At 38.4% G+C, this 12933-nt stretch overlaps 1 protein-coding gene and 1 long non-coding RNA gene across 6 annotated transcripts in view; one reads left to right on the top strand and one right to left on the bottom strand.

Annotated features, from left to right (window-relative positions):
* Positions 1-1263: 1263 nt before the first annotated feature.
* Positions 1264-12933, bottom strand: part of GALNT18 (polypeptide N-acetylgalactosaminyltransferase 18) — a 275590-nt gene continuing 263920 nt past the window's right edge. For all 5 annotated transcript variants that reach the window (XM_032748975.3, XM_030273457.4, XM_032748973.3 and 2 more), the window contains one exon: positions 1264-1748. In XM_032748975.3, the coding sequence (XP_032604866.1) occupies positions 1602-1748 (147 nt within the window). In that variant the 3' untranslated portion in view covers positions 1264-1601. The remainder of the gene's footprint in view (positions 1749-12933) is intronic.
* LOC115495385 (uncharacterized) lies at positions 1745-12683 on the top strand. The gene is made up of 3 exons (XR_012056179.1): positions 1745-1886; positions 10395-10569; positions 11799-12683. It is a non-coding gene; the product is annotated as an uncharacterized lncRNA (long non-coding RNA).

Raw genomic sequence — 12933 nt, 5'->3', positions numbered from 1 at the left:
TTGAATACCTTAAGTTAATGTGCCTCAAGGCTTATTGAACAGTCCCAGGAAGCAATGCTGTGAGCTGATCCTCAACGTGAAGCCAGTCTGTAAAAGACAGGCTGGCACATAACCAGCTCCAAAACAGGTTAAGAGTGTTGCTTAAGGTAGAAAACAGAATAAAAATAACAAATAGAGAAAAGAAAGGAGATAAAAGAGAAGGAATTTATATACAAATAAAAGCAGCTGGAAATAGACTCTAGTAATCCCAGTGCTCTGGTTTATCTCATCAGATTTTCTCTCCTAACCAATCTGAGCAGAGATGAAGTGACATGGAATTGCATTCACACCTCCTTAAGGGCAGGAGAAAGGCAGAGTGAATTCATACCTTTTTCTCTTGGATGGAGCCATTTTTACCCAAGTCTGCAGTACCCAGGGAACACCTGCATTTAAAAAAAGGAGTTGTAAGAGCAATAAAGAATTGGAAGGAGAGTTCAGCCACTGAAATGGAGGCTAACCCACTGTGAAATATCAGGGTTTACTGTCGCCCTGCTCTTTTGAGAGTATTAAAATGTTTTCTATGTCTTCTGATGTTTACATGTTTCTACTGGAGTTTCTCACGCATGTTTATATAAACAATGATTGTTTTGCATTCTTCTTTGCAATGATTCTTTGCATTCTTGTGAGAGGAGAGAATTGATGGACTGTTGGTTTGACCAGTGTGGTTGGAGAGGTGGCAATTTCATCCTCCAATCCACTGTCACTTTTGAAATTCTATATACTGTGGAGTCAGAAATAAACTTCCTCTTTTGCATCTAGCATGCGTGTGTGAGTTATTTCGTGTCGTAGTGCAACAGTTTATATTTTCTTTTTGTTCCAGTAGCTGCTGCTTTTCTCGTGGATCTTTTTTCTCCTTCTTTTCAACAAATTCACTTCCCTGAGCAACAAATTCACCTCACTTGAGCCCTGGGGTTCTCTCTGGGGTTTTATTAAGTGGTACTGGAGAGGAAAAATACTTGGGGGCATAACACCTCTACACCCCAGACCCTTCCCCTGTATTTGCACACCAGTAGCTACAGTGGACTAGACAGATCTCTGGAGAGAAAGAATGAAGAAAATCCTCCCTTGCCGTAGCTATTGCTGTGCAGGTAGAACTTTTTATCAAAAGTCTGGACAATTCTGATGCTCTGCAGCAACATGCCGAGATCAGGCTTGGGTTAATGAAAGCAATGAAACCAGCACTTAACTTCCAAATGGATTTCCATGGAGACACCTACACAGTAATAGTATTTGGACTTTTTTATTCAATAAAAGCTTGAGATATAAATATTCTCCATTTGCTTAATATTTACGGTTGTAAAATATTTTAGGATAGCCTACCCGTCACCTGTCATTCAGCATCTCTATAAATGTTGTGAAAACATCATTGTGAAAAAAAAAAAAAACCCTTCTTATTTCCAGCCCACAAACCCTATTTCACCACACTCTCAAAATCAAATCAGAGACAAAAAAGAGGAGAGAAGGAACCGGGGGGATGGGGAGCAGGAGGAATACAGTACAGCAGGCGACAATGCAGTACTTGCTACACAGTAGCAAAAGAAATGGGTACAAAGTTTAGTCTGCTATAATGATAAGCTTCTCAGGACATTTGTTATGGACCAGCGTTGTCCAGTGCACTTCTGAAGGACCACTTGAAATCCAAATTCATTTTCATTGTTTTCCTGCAATTCCAGGCAGCGCTTGGATTTTCGGTTCTGGATAGGACCTCCCTGTAAAGATTGGGGAAAAAAGAAAAAGAAGTGTTTGTGTTAAACACTGACCTTGCTGCATTGCTACTGTGGGGCAATAGAAGTCATAGAACATTCCAGTGTCCATCTACTGTGAAAAACTTTCCAGTTAGAGACAAGGTAAGTGCTGGATTTGGAATGAAGGTTCCTTTGTCACAGGCTGGTTTAATCTCTGATTAAAATCTCTGAGACTTTTAACCCCTTCTTGGACAGTGAAATCTTTGTGAAATATTAATCCTCCTTGATCTGAAAGAGAAGAGAAATGGCCTGGGGCCCGAGATGTCAGAAGAAGATGGGAAAGAATCCTAGGTGGGAGGAGATGATGGAGGGGCTTTTGGCTGGACTTTTCTTGTATAGCCATAGACTGAACCAGTTTCTCCTGGAACAGAGACTGCATTTTAGGGGGATGCAGTGGTTTGAGCCAGGGGAATGACCGGCTGCAGTGACGCCAAGAGAGTGGCAGGAGTGGAATGAACAGAGGAAGTTGAGGAGGGTGTGGTGGTGCCCTCTGCCTTCAGGGAAAAGGAGATCTCTGTTCTCTGGACCCCCGGCCCCAGGGGAGGAGAAAATGGGGGGGGACTTCTGTCCCAAAATGTGAAACTGTTGTGCTTTGGTCCTTGGCAAAGCATCCTTAAAAGGAACCCTGTGAGCAGTCTCAGTCCATGCACAATGGTGAGAGCACTGTGACATGGAGAGGAGAGGGTCACACTGGCAGATTTTCTCTGTGCAGTGCCATGTGTGACATGGAAACACCAGAGGCTGCAGTTGTGTTTCCTGGGGTCTATAGTGCAAGAGAGACTCCTCTCTCCCCTGATGGATTGAATACTGATTATTTGAGGGGTGGTAACTTGATTGAAGGTCCAAGTTTTGTCTCACTGTTTTGTTGGAAATTGGGTGGAGGGAGGGGGAAAGTTTTAGAAGGCTTTCATTCTGCATTCAGTGTCTTTTATTATAGTTGTAGATTAATAAAGTTATTTTCTTTGTTTTTAAGCTCGAGGCTGCTCAGCTCTGTCTCTGGTTGCATCTCAGAGCACTCATTTGGGGAAGGTGTGTTCTTATGGGGGCACTGGCATTGCACTAGCATCAAACCCTGACACTTGTGTAGAGAATCACTGGCTTAACCTATAAATCAAAGAAAGGAGTTGGTGTAGATTTGTACATCTGAAGTATGAAAAGAGCAGAAGCATTGAAAAAAAAAGCTTATTTGTACAATGGGAAAAAAAAGTTGCTGTAAAAAACCCAAACATGTGATTCCATACAAAACCCACCACCTCATAGTTTTGTTCAAGTCTGTGTTATACCTTGCATTATAAAGTCATAACTGGGAAGGATATTGGCATAAACAAGGCTGTGTGCTGTTTCAGAGCAGGCTGCTCCCCAAGGGCAGCTTGTGCCATTCAGTACAGGTTCTCCTTCACTCTGAGAGGTGGCTGAGGGTCCCCTCCTATCCCACCAATAAAGCTTAGCAAGAACTTTCTCTAAGGTGTGACTTCTAAAATAGCATTTTGGGCCTGGTTAATGAAATACAGAATTAGGTTTGAAAGCTCCACATTTTAAATATAGCTTTGGATAAGAGGGACCATTTCTAGAATAATCCACAAAAATTCAAAACGTGTGGCTCCCATAAATCCTCCCAGTAGGTCTATGTGCAGCCTTGATAAAATTTCCACTGATTACTTTCCTAGACAGACAGGCTTGCAGAGGCATTTTAATACACCTCCATAATGAAATGCTGAGTGAACTGTATTTTCCCACTGCTGCATCACTGTTATTGACATTTGTATTAATAACAATAGTTAAATTTGGCTGTCTGGTGGGAGCATAAACTCCAAACTAGCCAAAAACAATAATACGGCACAACTTACAAGAAATTTGAAGAAACTAGGATGAATATTTTGTCAATACTTTATTATATGCCATTTCTTCTCTTATCCTGGACACCCACACTACACCCCCTCCCATCACTAATCTCATTCCCCCATTCCCTTGGTTACTTTGGCCTTCTAGAGATCATTGTAGTGAAGCTGATTTTTTATTTTCTCCAAGCTAATTTAATGAGCTCGGAACTGGATTATTCACATGTAAAACTCTGAGGAAATGGATATTTTCTCATTGTGAAAGGAACAGTTATCTTTTCTTCTAGAATAACACGACCTTTCTATTTTTGATTAAAGATGTAGGGTGTGGTTTTCCACTGCTTAGACTCAGTGTTGCATGGCACCTCAGCTTTCTTGGCTTAAACTGGGAGTTGGCAATTACACCTTAAAAGTGTTTCTGCCTAAACCCAAAATCAAGATTAACTTTGTTGCGTTTTCAACTGATGCTGGAGGCGCTTGTGTTGCTGTTAGTTATGCAAACTAGCTTTGTATCTTTAATTAATTGATTGTCTCTCATCTGACTTTTGGTACTTGAGACATTCTCAGCTCAGAACCTGCACTGGAAGCTGTAGAAAGTTGTCCCACTTTGTCTTGTCAGAAAACTAATTTAGTTGGGTCCATTGCTTGCCTCATTTCTGGACTTGGGATATGACTCTGTGCATGGTACTCTTGGGCTTCTCCTGTTATTTCTAACTTACTGGCATAAGGAGAGGAACAGAATTCCCTCTCTCCATTTTTTTGTGAAGTACAGCACTTGGAGCTCTGTCAGTAGAGCAAGGCACAGTGTTAAGATTTAAAGACTGCCATGCAGAGTTGGAATTTTTCTGCTTAATTTCCATTTATTTCAGTGGTTAAGGGTTTCTTTCACTTGAATGGGCCCAAATGCTATGTGGATTTGGTAGAGGAAGGAGGGGTAGAGAAAGGAGGATGTTCACAGTGGAGACAATGTTTTTTTGTTTTTTCTAAATTTTGTAGAGCAGATCTAGGTGTTATAGTAAATGTATTCATGAGAAACACTTCAATACAGGCAGCTACACAAACAAGGTGTAAACCATTCCTAAGGAAAAATAAAACAATCAAGCAACCAAAAAAAACCATATAAAGAGCTCCCTCACACTCCTTTGCTCTTTCTGATGTGCCCTCATGTGAAATCTGGCTTTTATTTAACAGAAACAAGTGAATTGGGACATAAAAAGCCAAGGAAGCTAATTTTGATTGGGGGGAAGTGCACTGCATTGGCTGCTGAAAACCACCCTGCTGAGTACATTGGAGCTGCTGTATAGAGTATAAAAGAGACACCAAAATTAAGTAGTGTCTAATATGTGTGAATTGAGTATTGTAGAGAGCACAGATGCTTCCAGCAAGATGTGCTTTTCTTAACCACAAAAGGGAAACGTGAAGTCCCAAGCCTTGTTAGGAGCTAAGCTGTTTTATTTCTAAGAGATGAGAAGCCTGCGCAGAGCCACAGCTTCAGCCTTCAGAGTGGGTGCAGTGTACACAGATGCTTTCAGCAGGCATAGAAATGAAAGAACTGCTCTGAAGAACAGGGAGAAAGGTTAGTTACTTAAAATTTCCTGTTATTTTTCTATTGTAAATGCAGGCGAACCCAATGTGAAGAAATGACAATGTCTGACTCAATTCAGAAGGCTGAGTCATTTCTTTATTATAACTGTGCTAAAATACATTAATATACTATATAAAAGGAGGATACTCAAACTACATACTACTTTCTCTGACTCTAACAGGAGTCGTGACCCTCTCTGCGAGCCCAGCCCCAGGTGGGTTGGATTGGCCATCAGGCTCAAACAATCCTCACCAGAATCCAACCAAGCAATCACCCCAGGTAAGCAATTCTCCAAACACATTCCACATGGGAAAAACAAGGAGCAGAAATAGAAATTGTTTTCTCTTTCATTTCTCTCTGTGCACCTTTATGAAAAATCCTGAGAGGGAGACAAATGTGCTTGACACAATTTTCTACTTAACTGTGTTCATTTTCATCTCTTCATATGCCCAGTCCAAGCCTAGGACAGTGGTGTTGTCCTGTCAGCTCTGGGTTGCTGACAGTGCACCTCATACAGGCTGCAAGGCCTGAATTAGTGAGCTGTCTAAGGATTAAAACACAAGAACTGAGTAACTCCAGGAAAAAACTGAGCAGGCAGAACTGAGGCATCAAAAGCTAACACTGTCTTTTGCTCCTCTGACTGGCTTGGCCTCCAAATTACAGAATTCCTGAGTGGTTTCTGCAGCCTGCTGTCATCATTAGCATTTGGAACCCTAAAGCCAAATGTGTGGGAGGCGGTCCCAAGGAAAGTTATCTGAATATGCCTTGGGAAGATACAACTGTATAAAAGTGTCATCTTGAGACTCCCCCCTTCCCCATGGAAATGAAGATATGCCCATCATATGGTGTATCCTCCCTAGTTTGTGCTCATCACTGTTTGTACCATCCTTCGTCTCCTTCGGCCTCATTCTATCCTCAATAAACCCACATGCTCATTGAGAGGCAAGTTGCCCATCTGGGTTCCTTTCCCCATTCTAGGCAAGATCTCTACTTTCCAATTTAAAGGCAAAAATTGATAGCTTAGGGTAATGTCTTTAATCATGAAACATTAAACATAATTCTGTAGGCTGAAACAAGTTTCAAGAGAAATTCTGTGCAATTGAACAGAATTAGGATTAAGATCACTGATGATGAGAGACAGCTCAATGGCAGTAGAAGTCTCAAAGAGGATAAATAAGCATCCAGGTCAACTATTCTGTAAAAAATAAGGCTGAACATGTCAGCACTAACAGGTTTGACTGAAAACTGCATGGTTTTTGCAAAGCAAATTGAAGCACTTCCTGTGAGAAGCACCAATGTTCTCAGCTCCTGTTGGTATTCAGACACACAGAAAACTGATTGAGTGCTTTGTAAGTGTACTTTTAATGTTAATACTGTCTCAAGTCAACATCCTGGTACACAGAGTGGAAAGCAATGCTTTTGACTTCCTTTAGAGTTATTGCACTTACTGCATTTCTGCTGCATGGAAGGGGTTTCCTTCCCAGACTTTCATTAAGGCAGAATTTATCCAATAATATGGCACTTAAGAACACCATTTGACATACCTGCAAGCCCTTGCAGTAGCAAGTTGTGCAAAGTAATTAGACAGTCTTTGCTGAACTGTTCAATGGGATCTTTTTTGGTTTACTGAGGGTGGTAGATTCACAGTTACCAAAGCTGATACCTGGTCACTTGTAGAGAAGAGGGATGTTAAATGAGTGCTGGAGGTTGTCAGCATTACTGAAAATCAAACTGATGGCTATTTTTAAGGAGTTATTCTAAAGTGAACACTTTTCCTTTCAGAGTTTAAACCTGCTTTTTGCTCATCATAATGAAGCTCATGTTATTCTTCCTGAAAGAGAAAAAACATACTTGCCTAAACCTGGATATTTCAGAAAAAGGTCTTAAAAGGTTAATAAGTATATCCAGTCTCCTATCACATACGCTGTATAAATCATTGTATTTTCTAGTCTGTTAATTTTCTATTTGGATCTCAGTCAGTGACCTCAAATATTTACATGCTCACTCTGCCTTTGAGGCAGAAACTCTAATCTTTGCTGTTGCTTTGATACATTTGAATCAAAGAATTATGGTGAGGTGTATGAGATACTCTCCACTCCAAACAGAACACTTGACCTCCTCATGCATTTCCCCAGAATACTGGGGTAAATTTTCAGGGACTGTTGCTACACCAAATTTAATCCTAAAAAATTATACAAGGTGTCTTTTTTTCCTCTGTGTGCTTCACTTCCATATGGATGTTGAAGCAGTAAGAAAGACTGGGAGACTGGAATAATTTATCCCATCCAGTAATTTATGCATTTTCACTATTGCCTGTTACTTGGAAATACTGGATGATGTTATTCAGTTTAAATTTTCTGCTTTTTAGCTGTATAAAGGATATAGCTATATATAATATAGAGGTAACTGATTAACTTCTTCTTGAATCCAAAGAAGTATGACAAATTTTCCAACTCTTTGTCTGACAGGTGTGCTGTAAGTAAAGCATGCTCTATAACATATCTTTTGCTGTTCAAATCTTCCATCAATTAACTTGAACTATTTAAATTGAAATATTTCTCACTGAAGTATATTGATAGCTGCCCTTACTCAAAGACATGCTTCCTAACATATTTTATATGAGTGCTGTGAAAATAAGGTGCATTTAACTGCTTTTATGTATATGAAGTATCATATACAGCAGGTTTATATATAAAAAATATATTGTTATCTGTTCAGCTATTTGGATCATTATTTACAGGGTAGATAAGCAATTGAGAATTTTTACAAGACTCAAAATGTGAATGACTCACTTAAAATGTGAAATTATTTTTCCAATATTAAACAAAACTAATTACTATGTACAATGTAAACTTAAATGGTGTTAAAACAGGGATCAGCCAAACCATTTCTTAAGGAAAAGTCAATTTTTTCCCTCCTCCTGCACTCAAGTTCTGTTGTCAGGTTGCCACCCAGGCACTTACATCCACTTGCTGGTACTCAGTGTGTAAATACTGTGAAACATCCTCTGACAGTGATACATCGTTCAACAGTTACTTCAATGTCTACATCACAGTTTTGTCTCATTCCTCTCCCAAGACATCTGAGTGCTCAGGTTTTACATGATCATAAATGCTAAATTTTCACAATGCTGCACTAAATTTTGAATACTGAAGCTGTGACAAATCAAATGAAGCAGCCTCATCTGTATGTCCAGAGCAGGTTTTAGTAACTAGATGTCTGTGCAATCATTTTCTGTTTTGTTTACTCTAGATTGGGTGGTCTGATTTGCTTACTCTCTCCAGGATATAGAAATACACTACACTGTTAATTCAGGTATTAAAATAAAAGCAATTAAACCTGGTACAAGGAAATGCAGTTTCATACAGAGCATGTAAGTGGAATAGAAAAGAAATTATAGACATTCAGCATAAAAATTAGAAAATGAACACATGGATCTATACCTATCACTAACATTCCTCCACATATATTAAAAAATCATCACAGATTTCAAATAGGTTGCAGTCCTGTTAATAGCAAGATTAAGAAAATAATAACTTGAAAATAATTACATTCAAACCTTCACAGAAATACCAAGAAGCTCTTCAGGATATGATAGCTGGAAATGTATTTTACTACAGAAAATTGGTATAAGGCTACAAAAACATAAGTTTTGGAGAAGAATATATTAGCCAGACTAAGAGATTTTTCAGAAAGTAAACACGAATTATTACTCTATCAGCAGTGGCCAGGAAATCTTCCTGACATGCTAGAAAAACATGCAGAAACAACTATTCTAGGCATATGATTTTTGTAATTAATTATTAAATACTGTCTCAGGGGTGGAGGTGGCTGTGGTAGAGTGGAAAGCAGATTAAAAGGGGAATCCTTTATCCATACATAGCCCTGATAATTATAGCTAAATGCAGAGTTTACAGCTGAATGCATTGTTTGGTTTTTATTTGGCAGCAAACCCAGATGATGATGTATTATGTTGATCTTCTGAGAGCCAGGACTACCTAGCAAGTTGTTTGTGGAAATGGAAGAACTGTCTTGATGCTCTGCAGCTGAGGGTGATGTGCTTGGTTTTTCTGACCACAATTGTCCTGTGTAACCAGTAACAGGACTCAGAAATAATTGCCTTTTTGAGAACTTAAAGGAGTAAGCTGCAGAGATGCATGTTGGTGAGGGATGACTGACAGATTGATATGTCTGATTTTATTTTCCTTATCACTAAAGGGAATGGTGTTCACACTTGTGTCTTCCTTTTCCCTAATTTGCCTGCTTGTCCTACTTGGTAACATTCAGAAAACTCCATATTCAGAATGCACCACATTCATTGCTCACTGGCTATTTAGTGCTCCAACTTTGATACTCAAGTACTAAATTAGAACTTAATATATGTTTCTAAACTATGACAGTTCACAGCAACAACTACAACTGCTACATTTTATACTCCCTCTAGTAGGAGAAGAGTTGGACATAGGCAAATCCTGCATTTTAAACACCTCTGGAGTCGTGTGTGACACTTGACCTATAGAAAATACCCAAAGTTAATGCTTTACCAATGTTTTCTGCAGGGTAATTTTTCTCTAACTAAAACCCAGAATTCTTTACTTTCTTTTCATTTGTTGTGCCATGCAACAGCTGCTTGTGTAGTGAAACAATATCTTGAAAAAGACAGGAGTTGTTGGAGGTGTTTGCTTTATTTATTTTAATACTGCATTTTGTGAAAAGCTCAGAAAAGTTACCTTCTTCATCCTGAGATTACATAAATTATTTCTGCAAACAACTCAGGCTTGATTCATCTGCTGTGATCTAGGCTTGCTTCAAGATGTTTGAAGTGTAAGACAGAGAAAAGCAACAAAAATGTTTTGAAGTGTGATTGACTATTCAGATGGTGGGGAATTACAAAATATAGTAACATGAAATAAAAAAAGGACTTTGCCTAGTAGGGGAATGAAAATTAGTGTGACCTGCCTTTAGTGTTCAAAAGTATGCATACCTGTGAACAGCAGTGAGGAACTGGTAAACAAAGTTTCTAAGGAAAATAGGAGTGTTAGACTAAAAATTTGCTACAGCTATTGATAATTTATGAGAGTATAGGAAACCTGTTGAATTAATTGTCTCAGACATCAATATTCAGTGACTGACTGATATTTTTGATGGGCTGAATTAATTTTAAGAGTGCTGCTAACTCTTTTTCAGGCATGCTGAGATAATCATTCAGACAAATCAAGCCTCAATCTTCTCAAAGAGCAAAGCAGGGGTCAGGAAGGGAATCCTCCTCTTGGATTTACAGTGAACTGCTGGCTCACAACAGAGCTTATTTCTGTGGAACAGCAAGCACTGCCCTATTGCCTGGGGCAGTCTTCTGGATGAGGTAATCAATCCAGTTAATTAATTTTTTGATCTGTGATGCAGCAAATTGTATATTCCTAGGTTTTGCCTTCCTGTTTGGTTTTAGTAAAAGTAATATATCACTGTGGTACATAGAATTAGAGACGTGTTTCAGTGGCAAAAGACTTTTTAGGTTATTGAATTCAACAAATTAATTCAACACTATCAGTTTCATAACCAAATGAAACCATGGCCCTAAGTGCCACTTCTACATGTCTTTTAAATACACAACTGATGTGAAGAATACAACTTCGCATTGCTATTTACCAGCCTTAGCATAGGTTACACCTAGTTACTCTTCTTCAGACAGATAAATGAGCAAGTCCCTTCAGCACAGCTAGGAAACCCAAGATTTTTATATTTTTATAACCCAAGATTTTTATATTTTTCCCAGACATGTTAACAGTTTTCCAAAGGTTTATGGGGTTTAGATGAGATTATTTGTGAGAAATAACTCCCTTGGAAAACAAAAATACCAAATGACAATTTTATTTCTTTTGTGTGTGCGTTGTATTTAATTAATCTAAGTTTTCTAATCTGAATGCTCCATAAGAAGGAGGCTTAATGCATTTTAACTCAGAAACTGAACTACTTGCATTATCATTATATCCTTATGATTAAACCAGTCTCTAGGGCCTAAGAAATAAATTGAATGCAAAGTGAAGAAAATTAGGAAATGAATTTGCACCAGTATTTCAATTGATCTGCATATTCTAACACGGGATTTTAGGCTGGGCTCTTTGGGACTCTGATGATAGTGTCTAGTTTTTGAAAATAGTTTTCTCCCCACTAACTACACAAATCTGATTATAACTCATACTGGGAAAGTAATGTCCTTGCTGCTGCAGCACAAACCTTGTGCAGTTTACTCACACGGTAATGAAAAGAATCTATTTTTTTTGTCTGATATACTGAGAGACACCACTCTTGGTTTCAGGACACCAGGCTTGATGGCCTGATCATTTCACTGAATAACAAACACTTTGTTCTTGTAAATTTTTTCATCCTGATCTATCTGATTTCCAAGGGAACAATTTTCTCATCTTCTTATCTCAGACTGTAGACAATTACTTGGTAGCCATATCTTGCTTACATACGTACTGATTTTGTTTCCACTGGGATTAAGGTTGCAACTTTTACTGACTTTATAGGGACGGAGTTTTGCTTTCAGCTGGGAATTTAGAAATAATAACAGCAAAACTCCTTCCACAGCTGGTGAATGCAGAACCCAAGCAGAGACTGGTGCGGTAATGTAAAGGAGGAGCCAAAAGCAGAGTTTAGATCCCCTGAAACTCAGGCCTTTCACTTGGTGAGTGCTGGTTTTCACTCAAGTTGTAGGAGACATTCTGGATTTGGCCATTGCTTTGCATGCCTGCCATGCCAATGCCATGCAGTGCCTTGGCAGCAGCGGTCACCTGCAACTGTTGGATGCAGCCTACCTGGACAGCTGAAATTAGGAAGAACCATGTGCAACTCGAACAAATAATTTATTTGTGAATAAATGTGGTGTTTAAAATTAGATGCTGAAATATGCAAATAGGGTATCTGTTTCGAACGAAAAACATGAGTATGTGTTAACTTCCTTCTAAATTAATTCAGCACAAGTGTCTTTGGAGCTTAAATGCAGTTCTCAGGAGAGTAAATACTGCATAATGTGATATGCTAGAAAAGATTTCAAATGCACCCACTAAAACCTCTGTATTTCACAAAAACTTTCTAGCTGGCAAGTTCTACACCAGTTTGCAAAGATTAAAACTTTCTGCTAGAAAATTACTCCAAATAGAAAACTAATCTGATACAATGAAATTTTGGTCACCACTAGCTATGGAAATAATTAACAAACAAATTTAGCATCAGTTAGCAATAATTGCCAATCAAATCTAATCCATTGTTAAAACACAGTATCGTATAGTAGTATTTCTATTCCATATTTTTGTGCACGTTTTTCACATATACATTTTAGTTTTAACTTGCAGTTAAGTATTCAAAATGGAGAAAGCTTGTGTGCATTTAGATTTTTGTACTTCCCCATTCCATTCTGCATAAATGATACTAAAATGTTTATAGGCTTATATTAAGACATAGTTCATGGTGAATAAAAAAGAAATATTTTAATACACCGCTTTTAAAATTCATATTGTCATGTTAAAATATGACAAGAATATTAAGTTACACGTTAGAGACCAATTTACTACAGAAAAATGCAAATTGAAACATTAACTCTAGTTTTCTCATGTTTAAGCAGAACAATGGTTCAGCTTCCTCATCCTCCAGATATAATACCTTGTGCAATTATTCAGTTAGTCCAAATATTAAGTACAGGCAACCTAGGGTAATATTTGATCCA

The sequence above is a fragment of the Taeniopygia guttata genome, chromosome 5, assembly GCF_048771995.1.
Source record: "Taeniopygia guttata chromosome 5, bTaeGut7.mat, whole genome shotgun sequence".
Lineage (NCBI taxonomy): Eukaryota > Metazoa > Chordata > Aves > Passeriformes > Estrildidae > Taeniopygia > Taeniopygia guttata.
The sequence above is the reverse complement of the archived record's forward strand: the minus strand, read 5'-3'. Positions and strand labels throughout refer to the sequence as shown.